Source organism: Salvia splendens, chromosome 10, assembly GCF_004379255.2.
Source record: "Salvia splendens isolate huo1 chromosome 10, SspV2, whole genome shotgun sequence".
In the NCBI taxonomy this organism is placed as follows: Eukaryota; Viridiplantae; Streptophyta; class Magnoliopsida; order Lamiales; family Lamiaceae; genus Salvia; species Salvia splendens.
In genome coordinates this window covers 6934254-6951315 of record NC_056041.1, presented here as the reverse complement: position 1 = coordinate 6951315, position 17062 = coordinate 6934254, and the positions used below count along the sequence as shown (strand labels likewise).

The 17062-nt window shown below is 36.3% G+C and overlaps 3 protein-coding genes across 4 annotated transcripts; 2 read left to right on the top strand and 1 right to left on the bottom strand.

Annotated features, from left to right (window-relative positions):
* Positions 1 to 4069: 4069 nt before the first annotated feature.
* LOC121750933 (probable Histone-lysine N-methyltransferase ATXR5) lies at positions 4070 to 7005 on the bottom strand. The gene is made up of 6 exons (XM_042145597.1): positions 6504 to 7005; positions 6225 to 6317; positions 5036 to 5262; positions 4853 to 4953; positions 4553 to 4765; positions 4070 to 4477 (listed from the first exon to the last, which is right to left on the bottom strand). The coding sequence occupies exons 1-6, from the start codon at positions 6766 to 6768 to the stop codon at positions 4318 to 4320; spliced, it is 1059 nt and encodes a 352-aa protein (XP_042001531.1). The 5' UTR covers positions 6769 to 7005; the 3' UTR covers positions 4070 to 4317.
* Positions 7006 to 7754: 749 nt separating this feature from the next.
* On the top strand, positions 7755 to 11034 carry LOC121750946 (target of rapamycin complex subunit LST8-1). 2 transcript variants are annotated; one of them, XM_042145619.1, is made up of 11 exons: positions 7755 to 7983; positions 8096 to 8223; positions 8703 to 8804; positions 8920 to 9032; positions 9135 to 9204; positions 9420 to 9497; positions 9596 to 9712; positions 9801 to 9895; positions 9999 to 10078; positions 10170 to 10229; positions 10625 to 11034. In XM_042145619.1, exons 2-11 carry the CDS (start codon positions 8113 to 8115, stop codon positions 10744 to 10746), a joined length of 948 nt encoding a protein of 315 aa, XP_042001553.1. In that variant the 5' UTR covers positions 7755 to 7983; positions 8096 to 8112; the 3' UTR covers positions 10747 to 11034. The 2 variants fall into 2 exon arrangements, with proteins under 2 accessions (XP_042001553.1, XP_042001555.1); XM_042145621.1 differs by having other exon boundaries at positions 8068 to 8223.
* Positions 11035 to 11508: 474 nt separating this feature from the next.
* Positions 11509 to 17061, top strand: LOC121750924 (integrin-linked protein kinase 1-like). The gene is made up of 11 exons (XM_042145589.1): positions 11509 to 11905; positions 12383 to 12475; positions 13008 to 13088; positions 13408 to 13499; positions 13584 to 13704; positions 14218 to 14297; positions 14420 to 14482; positions 15427 to 15518; positions 15601 to 15686; positions 16157 to 16263; positions 16848 to 17061. Exons 1-11 carry the CDS (start codon positions 11660 to 11662, stop codon positions 16963 to 16965), a joined length of 1179 nt encoding a protein of 392 aa, XP_042001523.1. The 5' UTR covers positions 11509 to 11659; the 3' UTR covers positions 16966 to 17061.
* The last annotated feature ends 1 nt before the right edge of the window (position 17062 follows it).

Here is a 17062-nt window from a genome sequence, read left to right as displayed (position 1 = left end):
AGGAGCCGCGGTCCTATCATAGTAGAAGAAGCGGTTTTGCCACTTCGGCCACTTCGTTTTACAAAAGGCCCTAAAGGGCTGTACAGGGATCAAGTAAAACCAAGACCCCTTCCTCTTAAATTGAAAGAATTTAAGGATCGCCTTCAAAGACAAATCCCTTCCTAACTTACGGAGTTCGGCAGCAAAGGCCGACAAGTGCCTCCAAGAGTTCGGAGTCACCTGGCCTAAAGGAAGCTGAAAAAAATCTAGTAAATCTATAAAGGCAGAAGGGAGGGGGAAACGAAGCCCGCATTCTAAGCAGGCCTCGTACACGGTGGCGTAACCCTCCGGCGGGGAGTCAGCCGTATGATCACCGTCAGGTACCACCGCCTTCCCCCCAGGAAAAAAGTATTTTTCGGGTAGGGATATCACAGTATCCTTACTCAAAATACTATGGAAATACTCTACGGTCTTCTCCCCGGACTCTTTCTGGCCAGAAGACCCCTTACCGCCTCTCCTACCGCTACCCGACTCCGAAGAAGAAGAAGAAGACATTTTTCTTACTTTTTGAAGGTGAAGAAAGTCTGAAGAAATTCTTGAAAGCGGAGAGAGAATTTTCGCAAAAAAGAGAGAGTGCAGAAGAAGCAGTCGCAAAAGTGCTTCAATGATGAAGAAAGGAGGTATTTATCAGATTCGGCGAAGATTTCAAAATCGTCGCACCGTTTCGAATCCCACCTTTTCAGGATTCAACGGCCGGATTTTACTGTCGCATTTAATGCAAGGCACGTCCCCTGACATCAGCCTCCCCCTTGCCTTTATCCAGAATGCCGAAGTGACTCACTTCGCCGAAATGATTCACTTCGCCCTTCGGGGGGGGTAGTGATGGGGTGCGTACTAAACAATCCCAACAGCAATGACGGCCCATCAGCCCAAAGCCCAAGGAAGAGTATGAGTTCGGCATTACCAAAGAGTTCGGCCTCAGCCTACAGCTCGGTAAAAGCCAACCAATCAAGCTCTGCTCTCAGGTCGGCATCAAGCTCTACTCTCAGATCGGCAACCAAAGCAGTTCGGTCTCAGTATTCGACCGAACAAGGAGTTAGTGGACCCATACAGGATTTCCACAACTTCCAACACACCCACTACCACGTGGTGTCAACTCAGGCCACGATCGTAGGCCATGACCTACGCTACATCCACGATCTTAGGCCATGACCTCCACGACATCCACAACCATCATTAGTGGTGATGCAAGCCACGATCTTAGTTCAATGTATAAATAGAACTTAGATCAGATAGAAGAAGGTTAAGCTCTCTAGAGATAAAATATCATATAGCAAGTCTGTGTTGTAAGCTGTAATCCCAGATCAAGCAATACAATCTTGCCCTCCCTTCTTCCCGTGGACGTAGATTTACTTCAGTAAATCGAACCACGTAAATTCATTGTGTCGTAGTCTTTATTCTCTACCAGCATTTACTAACATCAGAAATTCGCGGATCCATCAGTTGACGTTCAAAATATTTATCCTGTCAATTAGGTCCTTTGAACTTTGCTTAGTTAGTGAAGTAAATCACTTCTTACTTTGCAATGTGATTAATTTCTATCCGTCAAAAGGAATATGTAATTGAGTTTTATAAGTTCTTACCTTAAACTTCTTTTATATCATTAATATATTTTATTCCGATGCTAACCACAGTTGTACACCTATTAATTACTAGTATAGTCATGACTCATGTCATGACGTACAAATTAAACATCAATTGTAAATTCACAAATTAGTCGATTATAGGAATTGATCCTATAAAAATAGTTTTATACAGTAATAAACTTTTTTTTATAGGTAGTGGCGTTTTCTTTATAATAACATTTTTATACATTAAAAAATATTTTTTATATATGATAATTGTACTATATATTACAAATGTCTAAACTGAAAGCTACTGTGCACATAAATAAGACTGGCCTGTTTAATTTTAGAAAGAAAGCAATGATTCTTGATGTAGGTCGCAAAAATCTTGACAGATAAGAAAATTAAATTCTCATAATTATGTATTCGTGTACATCCTCATGCTAATCTGTCAATTGGTTTGAAATATTTCCATCATAAACGGATTTGATTCTTTAAACGTTGTTGTGTCAAAATGGTGTGTATTTGCCACTATTGATTTTGTTGGGTCCATTAAGGAAATAATGACACAAACCAACATCTAATTAGAAAAAATTAAATACACAATATAGTTTTCGTTTCTTAAACAAATTTATATATGTTACAAAGTATTAAGACATTTTATAGTAACTAACCAGGTTATATCGCAGGACAACTTATGTGCCTGCCAAACTATAATTGCTTTGGCTTGCAATAAATATCCTCTTCCCATTTTCTCTTTTATTTTTTATATTTTTCCCTATTTGGATATGAGAAAATAAGCAGCCTTGTAAAGTAAGATAAAACAGGCTTGAGTTGCAAACTATTCCAGGAATGGAAAGGAGGATAAGGTTGGAAAATACTAATACTATATAACTGATAACAGTATAAATACTGTGTATTTGAAGCAAAGCAATCATTTTCAAGTCAGATGTAGGCATCGTATGTTGGCCAGTTTCTTTATTATGTGCCCTATTTTATTTTATTTTATTTTTGTGGGAAATATTTTTTACTGATTACCTGATTTATTTAACTATACCACTTCCAATTCTTAGTTTTTGCACTAGGGCTTAATATATGAAACAAGTAGGCTAAATTTAATTTGTAAATAAACTGATCAGCATAACATTACTCACTAGCAAATTAACTTCTGAAATACTTACTAGTCTAATAAAACTTAGTGCTAACTTGCCATTAATTGGGAAATGACCAACTTGTGGAATGAGATTCTTGAGTATTCGGGTTTTCCCAATCCGATCCAATTCAAAATTCAAAATTTTATTAATAATAAATTCGATCGGACTGTAATTGTTTGAAAATTTAAAATCCAAACTACCAAATCTAATCTAATCTGAAAATTTTGAAATTGCATAAAAATATCTAAAAATTCAATGGAGTACCAAAAATAAAAAAAATTAGTGCCAAAATTTGAAAAATCTAATCACCAAATACAATTAGATTTTAGTATTGTTCAACACAAATTTTTTATATTTGTTACATTTATAGTTATAATACATTTATATTATACTATATAGATATATATTGGATTTTCAGATTTTAAAATATCCTATCCAAAATATCAGAATTTATTTAAAATTCGATCCGAACCAATAATCCGAACCAAGATTTAAATTTCGGTTTAATTCGGAATCAAATTTTACGAATATCTGATATATTTCTCGCCCCCAATTCTTGAGGCCCAACTTTCCGAATATATTATAGAGGAAATAACGCGTCTATATTCTGATTTTGTCATATCTAATTTATTTTTCTATGTCTGAGTTTGTCAAATCTAATTTTTCAAGCATGATTTATTTTTCTCTGTCTTTTACAGCCGACCACAACAGCCACATATACCTCAAATAATTTTTGAAGCCGATCACTTAAAGCAACATCAAATTGCAGTTTTATTGGACCATGGACTACCTCCCAAAAGTGAAGACACTTAAAAAGTGGCAAATGCAAAGAGCAAATACCATAAAAACAATTTTGTCATTTAACAATTTTTTTTATTTCGCTTTAGACATAAATAAGAATTGGCCTACGAGCCAACTTTATCTAGCTACCCAATAAAAGTGCAGTTTTTCCTCTAGCACTGAAAAACATACCGTAAAATGAATCAAAAATTTATTTTTTGGTATGACATTCCAACTTCTGCCTAGCTGTGTACATGTGTATTTTAGCTAGAGTTAGATAGCATTTAGCAACTCTCTAGAATTCTCAAATACACACACCAAAAAGGCAAAAGCCAACAATAATAATAAAAAAAGGGAATCCCAGCAAAAAAAGAATAAAGAAGAAGAAAAAGGAAAGAAAGCTTTTCATTATAGGACAAATGTGATTGACTCAATCTTGATAAATTATTTCCACAAATTTTCTATGGTTTCAATCCAGCAACAAACATAATTTTACTTTAGAACTTCTACAATAAGCTTTATATATTTGTAGTCAAGAGCTTTTCTAGTTAAATATACACATCAAAATCACCAATCCACAAGCAACTTGAGCTACTGTGCCAGCTGACTTAATTTCCAACTAGAACATGCATTTTCTCAAGAAAATCTCAAAATAATACCTAAAAAAATTTTCTAGTTTCAAGGAGTAAAAAAAAAAGAAAAGATCTGCCTGCATTACTGTGGTCTTAAAAGGAAAATTTGATATCAACTAGTCTTATCTGAAATAGTATGTGAGAGGCTTAAACAAAATTATGGGTCGGATATTCATGCTCATAGCCATTATAATCATAGTATAACCTTTCCCCCTTTGCAATATCACGCGTCGCGATCAAAAGCACCACACATGCATCATCCACGCTGTATCTCACGCATTTCGTATTCTGCTTCCTCCGCCCTTCCCTGCACGAATCAAATTTACGTGTAATGTTATGTACTATTTTTAGCACTTGAATCCGAAAACAACAGAAGGCTTACACTGTATGATTGTTTATGCCACTGACAAACCGAGAAATGTTCCCAAGCTTGTCTGCACAGACGACTAGATTCTTGGAAGAATCGCTTGCAAGAAGAAGGGTCATCATGCTGTCACAGTCGTCTTTCTCTCGATTCTTGATGTAATCCACGTCCCCGGCATACTCAGCAATTATTGTCATGTCCTTTATAGGCCCGTCAACTTCTACCGTATAGCTGCAGATAAACACAGTACGACGCCAAGTTACACTTGTGTGTAAGACATGATGGGGCAAAAGCTAAAACAGTTGCGCGCATTATTACCCTTCATATAGATCAAATGTCACCTTAAGAGGTGGGAATTCCCCTCTTTTGCTCATGGCCCTACAGTATTTCAATATCTCGGTATCATCCTTCGACAGAACCTGATAAACACAACCAGAGGATGAGTCATCAGCAACGGAAAAAATCATAATTTAGTTAAATTACATAAGTCTCAAACTGGACCTGCATGCCTCCGATTTCAAATCTGGATTGGTTGGCTTCTCTAGGAGCCATCCCGGATCTGTAATTGAGATCGTTGCTGAATTCCATGTTGTCAGATGTCAAAGCCAGAGCAAGCGATCTCATCTGTGCGAGTCTTCTTGCTGGATCCTCTGATGGAACGTATGGCAACAATCTCCTGCGCTTTTTCTGGAACACTAACGTACCTCGCCTGCGTCGTCTTTTGACATCTGAGATCAGAAATGGAAAGATACAACTGGTGAAAATCTTCCTCCCAATAAGGAGAAAGGCGAAGCATACATCAGTCGACTATAAGGGGTTATCAAACATCCACTAGTTAATATCCTAATCTGAATCATACTATAATACCACCAGTTTCTTGACATCTGAATCGGTAGGGTTTATACATCTCATGCTTCATCTAATCTATTGCACACTCATAATTGCAGTTTCTAAATATACTCATCCAACTAATGGATAGGCAAAGATGTTCCCACAGTAATGCTAGAAATCTAAGTTAAATCAAATTGCAAAAACAAGTGTTTAAAGCGAAGCCTTTTCTTTTTCCGCATCAGCTAGTTGTCTGGAGATGGGCATCAAAGCTCCACCTCAAAAATACTAACAAAGCACACCTTCAAACTTGTTCAGAATTAGTAATTCTATTCTCCTCGGCTGATGAGGTTGAACGAGGATGTAACCACACACACTTTCAGAACTTCTAGAAACTGTTAATAAGCTAACAGAAGACTGGTGTTGATAGAGCGAAACGCTCATGAATTATACGGAACATATTCATTCACTCTAAATTATAACGGAAGACACGAGATTTGCTAAGTGCAGTGACAATCGCATTCCATAAAAGACATGAGCATGAAATATACATACTCATACTAAGTTTAGATCTTTAGCAGCATAAAGAGCAAGAAAAATACATCACTCATCTATGAACCCAAGCTGTTTAAACATGTGCCTTTGAGCTTCTGTTTGTGATAACAATCAGACAAGACACTTGAATCTTGAGGATTGGAACTTTTCAGAGCAAATGGTCTTTTAATGTGAAGTTAACATAAGCATCTGCTAAAGTTTCCTCAATTAAAAAGTACCTAATCATCATCATCAGAATAACTTCTTCTTCAAGACTTTGCTAGCACAGTGAACTCAATTATTTTATAAATTAAAACAAAAACTCTACCTTGAAGAGAAGAAGTGCATTTCCTTGTGAACATAACATTCTGCTCAATCTTAAAAAATTCAGCAAGCTTCTTGCGAGCAAAACCCTTGAAGCCTGTATGCATAAAAACACAAAAGATGAATGATTGGCTAAACCAATGAATCTCAAAAAGAAGAAACAAATGGGACCACTAATTAGCATCCTCTCTCTGTGGCAAGAAATAGATCGATCACATTAATAAAATCATGCATGTAGACACGCAAAGACGCGAGTGTGTGAGAGTAAAAAAAGAATTCGCACTTTTGATAGGGCGATTAACGTCGCCGGAGCAAGCGGGGCAGCACCAGGGGCCGATTGGGAGGCGGGTCATAATCGGGCGGAGGCAAAGCATGTGGTAGCCTCTCTCGCATTTGTCGCACAAGACGAGCTCCTCGGCCCGATTGCCCTCCCCGCAATGCTGGCAGACCAGATGGTCGTCATCTTCGTCGCTGGAGTCGGGCTCTGCCACACGCTTCGCCACCCTCATGATCTCCTTCATTGACCTGAACTTCCTGGAGGGGGCCATTTTAGAGGAGAATTGGTGATTGCGGGGCAGAAAATTAAATGTGATCCTTTTTCTTGATTTGTCGGAGAGGAATTAAATGTTGGCAATCCAGGGTTGCAAGAATATGTGTGGGATTAGAGCAGCTGCTGCCGAGGGATGACGTGGCGAGGGGTGATTGTTGCCAGGTGGATGCGCCGCGACGGGGTGGCCGGCGTCTCAATTTTGATGCTTTCAGGTGACTCCAGAGACGATCATTTATTCATTATACACGATGCTACACTCTCTTTTTTTTTTAAATTATTTTATTCCTTATAGAGATTATTTGATTTTCTTCTATTAGGGGATATTGATATTATCACTAATTTGATAAAATTAATTTGTGATGATAATCTACTTTGAAGATCAAAAGATTAAAGTTAGTAGTACTAGTTATTATTAATCATTGGTTCTAATTACATAAAACAATTTAGAAAAGAGATGAAACTAAAATTTCAAGTACTCCTTTATTAAATTTAAATACACTACGAAATTACATTACACCATTCATATTTGAGCACCAAAAAATATTTTTGGAACACTGCATATGATTCTTTTGAAATGTTGAATGTTATCTTGGCATTTGCAACAAAAACTGATAAGTATTTAAAAACCTTGGAGCTCCTACGGGACACGTCATCGTCATCTATCAAGCGCTAAAATTTAATGTGTGAGTTTTTTTTAACGCCAACCTAACACTTTTTCACAAATATATTCTTAACACCAAATGAAACTAAACGAACTATATGTCCGAAAATAAAAAGTTAAGAAGCACGTACCATTTTGTGGAACAAAAATTGGAGTGAAGTAATAAAATGTCTTTTCCTGACCTTTCTTATGTGACAAAAATTAATAAATTCCATAAAATTAGATTTTTCTTGATTTTTCCAAACTTACCTTTGTAGGCGTAATTATTAATTTTAATAATACTAATTGAATTGTAAAATTAATGAAAAAAGGTTAAGAAAAAACACTTGATTTATTTCAGGCGCTCGCGCTCTCCCTCGCCAAACGCCGCGCTACGATTCGAGTGGATGATACCGCGAAAGAGATTCTCACTCTAAATCAGTCCGCCATTTTCTCTTTCTCCAGCGAAAGGACTTCGCTTATTGGGCCAAAAAGAAAAGAGGGAAAACACAGAATCTCTGCTCAACTCTTATTATGATGGATTAAGTTTCCCGGCTTCAACTAATTCCTCAGGTAATGTATTTGACCTAAATAAGAACAGATTCTATTTCTTTTTTCATCGGCCATGTTGATTATACAACTCTTATGTTGCACTAGGGATCATCCCGTTGTTTTTTGTTTGAAGGAGAATAGAGATTAAAGATGAGTCAACAACCATCAGTTGTTCTGGCTACTGCAAGCTACGATCACACAATTCGTTTCTGGGAAGCAAAAAGCGGGCGCTGCTATCGAACAATCCAGTACCCTGAATCGGTGTGTCTAAAAAAGTTCTCAATTTGATTATCTTTCTTCATCCATTTTTGTAAGTATTTGAACGTGCGACCATGTGAATTTTAATGTGTGATAAATGTTAGCCTGTCGGAGGTCAAAATGGTGGACTCTTGAATTGGGGAATTTTGATGTGAGTTGCTTGAAAATGTAAACACTAATGGACTATTTTAAAAAAATTTAGTGAAGCTAGGTTTGAGGAAAAGATTTTTCCTAAAATGTTTGATCATGTGCAAACTCAGGATTTGAGTGAAAAGGAGTCAGCTTGTTGGAGGTGACAATATGCAAGATTCTTGAATTGGGAAAATTTTATGAGTTCCAATAGAATATGATAGGTATTTCTGCAATATTCTTGGGATGAAACATTGGATGGGCAATCTTAGTGGTTTCAATTTAAGTGTCTCGCTGAGCAAAGAAAGGTTTGAGAATTTTCCTAGAATGTGATGAATTGTTCCCTCTTGCAGCAAGTGAACAGGCTTGAGATTACACCTGATAAGCGCTACCTGGCTGCAGCCGGAAATCCTCATATTCGACTGTTTGATGTCAATGCAAACAGCCCTCAGCCAGTATGTTTCTCGCCTTCATTTATACAGACTACTCATTAACGCAATGTCCCTCCTTTTAAGAGAGTCAACCCTTAATTTGGCATCTTACAACTACATTATCTGTTTTAATAATCAGGTGATGAGCTATGATTCACACACTAATAATGTAATGGCTGTTGGATTTCAATGCGATGGAAATTGGATGTATTCAGGATCTGAAGATGGCACTGTGAAGATTTGGGATTTAAGGTATATACTTTAGCTTAGCGATAGTGAGAATTCCTACATTGTTTGTATCTTAACTAACATTTGATGTTAATTAGATGCACTTTTTTTTATTGAATGGTTTAGAGCACCAGGGTGCCAGAGAGAATATGAAAGTCGTGCAGCAGTTAACACAGTGGTTTTGCACCCCAATCAGGTGAGAGAAATCTACTTTTTCATTTGATGCATTTTGTTCTGAAATTTTTTGTATTAGAGGCATTGTAATACAATTATTATGCCATTTGTTTTTCTATGAATTTTCCGACTCAAAACTTGCACTTTCCATCTCTATGCTCACATGTTAATATGATTTTTCTTGGCTCCAAAGTCCTTAAGATGGATTTACCCTTTTGTCTATTTGGTAACATGCAGACTGAACTGATCTCTGGGGACCAAAATGGTAATATCCGAGTCTGGGATTTGACAGCAAATTCTTGCAGTTGTGAGTTGGTATGTAGCTGGCTCTCATCTAGTAAGACCTTGTGTTGCACTATTCTTTGGCAAAGTTGATGATAGTTGGACAAAATTTGTACAATTTCATGATTTAGGTACCAGAAGTCGATACAGCAGTGCGATCCTTAACTGTAATGTGGGACGGCAGCTTGGTGGTTGCAGCAAATAACCGTGGAACATGCTATGTGTGGCGTTTAATGCAAGGAACGCAGGTGACACGTACATGAATTTATGTGCTTGTCTGGCTTTACCTCCATCGTCATTGATAGTTTAATATTCACAAGTATTCTTCATGTGCAGACTATGACCAACTTCGAGCCACTTCATAAACTTCAAGCTCATGATCAATATATACTTAAGTGTCTGCTTTCACCAGAATTGTGTGAGCCTAATCGGTCAGGATCCAACCTCGTATTGCCAATATTTTACATTGTCGTTTTGGGTTCCTTTTTAGCTACTGAGATGGGAAGACTTATCGTTTGAAAATGGCTGTTCCAGGTATCTGGCTACTGCATCTTCGGATGGTACTGTCAAAATATGGAACGTGGATGGTTTTACGTTGGAAAAAACACTAGTAGGTATGTAATTTTATCCAATGAATAGGGTGTTATTTGTAGTGCTTTTTTTTGTATCACGTACAGTCTATGAAAATATAATGTATACTTTCAGGTCACCAGCGCTGGGTTTGGGACTGTGTTTTCTCCGTCGATGGTGCTTTCCTAATCACAGGTATTGTCATTTGATCATAAATCCATATTACTCCGTACTAGTGATAAGCTAAAGTCATGTTGTTTTGGGGTATGCTTCTTCAAAAGGCAATCTCCCTTGATATTGAATTTATTGTGATCGTCATCTAAAGATGCTCACCTTATTTTGTTTCTCGATGCTATGACATTGATACTGATTGGATTTTAGAGAGTGCTCTTGCTTAGGATGATAACTTAGATATCAGACAATTTTGAGCTTGTCTGATCGTTATTCCTTCACACTCAATAATACTATGTATCATCAATCTAATCTACCACTCAAAGTAAAAAGGCCCTTTTACTAGTCAGTCTAGATCGTGCATTGAAAAACATATATGCGGCTACATTTTCTTGAACACTTGGAAAACTTGATTGCAGCTTCATCGGATTCAACTGCAAGATTGTGGTCCATGTCCACCGGTGAGGAGATCAAAGTCTACAAAGGACATCAAAAGGCAACTGTGTGCTGTGCTCTTCACGATGGGACTGAGCCTTCATGATGAATGTGGAACTACCCCTTCGTCCTTGCCCTGTTTCACATCGAAACTCTGTAGTGCCATCGTGCACGCTGATGGAGTTGCTGACAACGTCATTTCACGTGGTCATATGTGTGTTGGGAGTTTTCCTGATTGTCTTTCAGTTTGCGTTGTGTGAATATCTGTCTTTTTTAGTGATTTTCATCACCTTCTGAAATTTTCTTTTTAGGGGTAGACTTCTTGTTGAATCAATGTGTCGATTATTGCAGTTCTTTCTTCTCATGGATTATTACCAATTTATCACTTGTACTTTGGGATGCAGTGGGTTTCCAAATGTACATTCTTAAATTATAGCCTGAACTTTAGTTCCATGCTAGTAATATTTTCTCTAAATTAAAATCAGAACAAATACTCCATATAGTTTATTGGTAGTAATTTTCTCTGTTAGGCCTCCTCAAGTCAGAAATCATTACGCAAAACATTAATCAGCATAAAAAGGAAAACTAATTAAATTAAAAAAAGAAAAATGATAGTTGAATCAATGTACTAGTATAAGATAAGAAAGGTATACTTTGATTAGTGGAATCAAAGTAAAATTGCGTCCCAAAAAAAATTTATACTCCAATGATTTTTACAAAATAATTAATTTAATGAAAAATTTACAAATTTTAAATCGAAAAATAGATAAAAATAAATACTGAACATGAAATGCGAGGGAACCAAGGTAAACGTTGAATCCGAAAACCTTCATCTTCGAATTAACCGCCTTTGCTGGCCTCTTCCTACCGAGTACTGAACACCTCTCTGTCTCTCTCTCTCTCTCTCTCTCGGTTCATGGAGAAAATAAACAAATCATCAAGTTGTATACTCAATTTTGTCACCAATCATAGCATTCTCTCTTTCGCTCATTTGAGCAAGTTTGTTTTGGTAGTGCAAAATGTCGAATATCGTTCATCACTACTGGTTCGACATGCAAATGATAGGGAATTTCCTGAGCTTTGCTTCGCGAGGAGACAGGGTTGGATTGAATGAGATGCTGAGGCAGGGAATGCCACCCAACGTGCAGGACTACGATAACCGTACTGCGCTTCATCTCGCCGCCAGCGAAGGTCATGCCTCCATCGTCGAGCTTCTTTTGGCCTACAACGCCGACGTCAATCTCAGGGATCGATGGCAACGAACAGTGATTTTCTTCGCCCTAATCGTTTTCTCTTGCAATAAATTCTCAATTGGTTTTTGGTTCTGGATATTGAATTGAGTACCTGCTTTTTGGAATTCTATTTTTCATTTGCAAAGGGCTTGATTCCGTTTTCTATAGTTTGTCACAGAACCTCTCTTTATGAATTCAGTTTTTCATAATTATTGGGACTGATTACAGTAATTCAATCACGAGCTCAACAACTATAATTGTCAGCATGGAAATTGAACTTAATGTGGAGGATGTGTTCTTTATTTGATTTTTTGGTTCTTTTGAAAAAAAGATGATCTCCATGCTCTTTTAGTTATTACTAGGCTTTTTTTGGTAAAAAAAAGATGATATTCAAGGAATTTTTGTGTCACGGAAGTGCATATTCATTTATTATTGTTACCCTTGCTTATATGATAGTAGATTTTTGTTAGTATGACACATAGTGTTATTGTTTTTTATCTTCCTGATCAGCCATTGGCAGATGCAAAGCTGTATCAGCATCGAGATATCTGCAGGATCCTTGAACTAAATGGAGGTCGAGATCTTATGGAAGACCATGAGATGGTAACATCTACGAAAATCCTCTGCTAATTTTGAGGCCATTCATTTTCTCTGTTGAGCAGCTCTATACTAAATCTCTGAATATATCCGAAATCAGTGCTGACATAGTTAAGCTTTGAGGGAATTCACAGTCAATGATAGTCCAGAATTAAATGCACCGATTTGGCTATACTCGCTAAATAAATACTCGTTTTGTTCACTTCCATCGTATTGTTAACCAGGTGATATAGAATTGTGTCCATTATTAGTATTATAAGTTCTTTTCCTCTGGGTACGTAATCTGCAATTGTTTGAGTCTATCTTGAGCCAATAATTGCATATTGGATATTCACACAGCACTGCTCAAGTATGTTCTTATATACCCTCAAGTTCATTGTTGTCTGATGTCTTCCAAGAGAGTTGCAAACTGTAATCTTGAAAAGCATTTATCCTGTCACACACACTTTATTTTTCAGTGGAATCTGTAAATTGATCGTTGCATATGCCTCTCGCCATTTGAAATCTCATTCACGGTGTGGCCCGTAATTTTGTGCAGCATGTATGTCTTGAGGATGATCCACAGGAGAATATTGATATCTCTGAGCTGAATTTACAGAATTCATCCATAATCAAACAGGTATCATAGTTACCTATTCCGCTCAACCCCCTATCAACAATCAAGGTCTTTCGGTGCTAACATGAGTGTTTGCTATCTAGACAGCTCAGGTATATAGAGTGTTTAGGTTGAATTAGCAAGAGGTTGTGGGAAACCCGATGGTCTCTTTATCTAGTGTTGTTATATGCCTCCAAAAATATAATGTTTATGGTCCCAGCCAATCATCTCATAGAAATAGTCCCCACCTAGTAAAGATAGACAGGGAGAGTTGCAATAACCATCTAATATGCAATTAAATTAAACTAATGAGGCTTTGTTTTATGGTTTACTGTATTTTTAGGGCCTATTTGGTGAGTCGGAAAAGGTCAAGTGGCGTGGAACTTGTGTTGTTAAAACAGTCATCTCCAGACACATACAGCATCCTGTGAAAATGTTTGCCTGATGACCTTGAAACCCATCCTTGTTAAGAATTTATACTGATTATTGGTCTTACAAGATAATTTGAACACGATGTAGGGTGCTGACTGCTAAGGATAATACTCTTCTTGGTGAACTTCGACATCCAAATATTTTGGAATTTCTTGGATCAATAGTGCAGGGTGAAGAAATTATTTTAATCACTGAACACTTGCCAAAGGTAACAATTTTACATCTTAGTTTTAATCAATAAGTGTATCTTTTCGGCATGGGTTCATCAGCAAGACTATTCATGTCCAAAATCATAATTAGCAATTAAATCCCATATGTAATTACAAGTTTATAAATTAGTTCCACATTTTAATGGAATTACAAATCATAGCCTTTAATTTCATCCAGTTGTTTTTATAACATGAATACTTTTAGCTGATATCAGAGATTTAGATGTAAACAATGCTTGTAATTATTCCTATTCAAATAAAGGAATACAGGCTTGCCTGCTTGGACACCAGAATAAATTGATTTTTCATGGAGGAAGACCTCAGTCATAGGGTTAAAGAGAAAGACAGAAAAGAATAACATTTATAATCATGTGCATTTAGAAGCTAGAACCTTATGATCCCCATTTATAGTAAAACCTTATGATCCCCACTACGACTTCGTATACCAGATAATACAGTACAAGCAACTAACATATAGTAGTATCTTTTTTACATTCATTCTAATGTATCAGGGCAACTTGGATGACCTTTTGGCCAAAAAAGGGAAGTTGGACCCTGCAACTTGTCTTCGTTACGCACTTGATATTGCTAGGTTGGATGCTCTATAAATAATATCCATGGTTGCTTTACACATAATCTCAGATTGTTTCTTTAACTTGTTTTGTTGCAACAAGTGCTTATCAATATTAAAGCAAATTATACACTGATTGCCAGGGGAATGAATTATCTTCATCAGCACAAACCCCAACCCATTGTTCACAACCATTTGGACACTAGGTGAGCATTTTCTTTGTGAAGTCTTCACAAACATAGAACTGCGTGTGGAACGTCAAATTAAAGTTGAGCTGCTATGTTGTGTACAGAAATTTCCTCTCTTAGATTATATTATCAGCTGCTACCTTTTACTTTGCAAGTCTGTTATCTAGTCTTTCAAACTTGGTTATGGTTGATGTTGGAGCATATGTATAGTCTCTTTTCTTCTGATCGATTACGACCGAACATGTCATTGAACCTTTGAGTTCAATTAAGGCTTATGTTAAAATGTTACTCCAAGTTTCTGCAGCCAAAATTATTGCAATTTCACCCTGATGCTTAAAAATGTTGATATTATTGTTGATTGAAAAAATGGTCTCTTTTCATGGAGAGCTTGATATATTATTTACAATCCTAGTATGCAACTCTTGCATATCTTGATGCCTTATGAAACTTTTTGTCCACATAAAATAAAAGGGATAATAGCATGTAAATTTAAGAACTTTGACCAAATTTGTATTTTGCGCAACAACTTAAGAATCTGTTTGCGTTTCATTTGGTTTTGCTAACCAAAATGTATACCATCCATATTCCGCCATCGTGTTCATATATACTATTTCAGTTAATCATGTACAACAATACAATTTCAGTCGAAAATGATAGCTTTTGGTAAGAAGTGTAGGCCGATTTCACCACCTCAGATATTCAGACGGCTATGTCAACATAAAATTGGGCCAGAATCCAATTCGTTAGCAAAATTAGATGAAATATAAAGTTCGATATTGTCAGCCAAAAGTATATCCTTTTGTTATAAGTCGGCAACAAGTTTTACAAATTTCTTATTTACTATACATGTGATTTGTAATTTGATAATAATTGCTTATCAATCATGTGAGTTCGTGATTAACTCCATATTATTGTCCCCGTTCACGGCTTTGACCTACTGCATTTCTTTATGTACTATTCAGGAACTTGCTAATCGATGAAGGCGACCAAGTCAAGATTGGAGAGTATTGGATTCAAATGTTGTATGAGCAAATACACCCAAATTCTGAAAAGTGTACGTCCACAGTATACAAGGCTGAAAGTTTAGTATCAAGATTTTAACATGGTAGTGAATCTTCTTCGTCCTCATGATGCAGCTTGGTTAGAAGATTCTTCTGACAACCTTGATGCTTCATATGACACCAACAAAGACATCTATGACTTCGGACATATCTTTCATCAGGTATATAAATTTTTTTACTTATTGGATCCTGTCCTTGTAAAAATAGATTTTTGTTGAGCAATTGAAATTGATCATTGCATATGAGAATTGGATTTTTACCTGATTGGACCTTATGTCTGAAAGTCAAAATTGAGTTTGATCTATATATTTGGTTAACATCAGCTTTATCTCTATTTCCTAGTTGCATGTCCCTAGTGGTGAAGGGCTTTCATGAATAATTCTTTCAGGATTTTTCAATACACAGCTCTGAGTATTGTATACAATTTATTCATCTAAGATGCACGAACAGAAAGAGAATATAATCACAATTTTCTTACATTCCTAATTTCATGATTGATTTCCTAATTGTATGGTTTGTACTATTCATTCCTAATCTCATGGTATTGTACGTTTCATTCCTAATTATAGGATTGAGAAGTATGATTATGAATTTACAAATGGTATTTTCTTGGATCATAAATACTATATAGATGTTGGAAGGAAAACCGATCACCAATATGTATGACTATATGCATCTGAAGTCTGTTGAGTTCGAGAAGAAGTTCAACATAAGCGGGTGCCCGGGGCAAATCTTTCAGTAAGTTGATTGTACTTTTGGTTCCTATTAAGCTGTTTTTCTCATCCTTTCTTAATTTGAAAATCTGTTTATCTCCTCACTTGGCATTCTTTATATCTCTTCCAAGACGAAAAAATATCTATAGTTTATAAAAGTATATGTTTCTTTATAGCATAGACAAGTCAATTAGATTTTTTGTAAACATTAAGGTTGAAGAATCTCTGTTAATAACCCAGCCTAGACATTACCGAGTCACATATGGCGATTATATTTTGAGCATCGGAAGTAAAGTGCTGGAAAATGTTTCAAGGCCTCTCCTGATATAGTACACAAAATTTATTTTATTGTACTGTTGTCATTCAGGAGAAGAAGATTTCTCTATGGAAAGAAATCTTTCTGCATATCTATATAACAAAATATAGGCATTTAAAAAACCTGTGTTTGTGGGATAGCTCAACTGAGTTCGTCTAATTAAACTCCCTTTTGAGACCATATCTAAACAAAGTATTTGATTATAACTTTTTTAACTGCAGTTATTGTTGTGAAAGAACGATTATTAGATGTGAATGTAGATGTAATATGACATGAATTCTCCTTTTTGGCAGACTGATAAAACAGTGTTGTAGCAAAGATAGTTGCCAAAAACCATCATTTGAGGCAGTGATAGAGATTCTGGAGGAGGTTATCTTGCTGCTTAAAATTGCTGGTTGTAATGTTTGTTAAGTCCTGATTAACATGTATATCTACTCGTGTAAAACATATATCAACAATCGTGTTCCATGTTTGATTTTAGACTAATAAACCTTATGATGAAAATTAG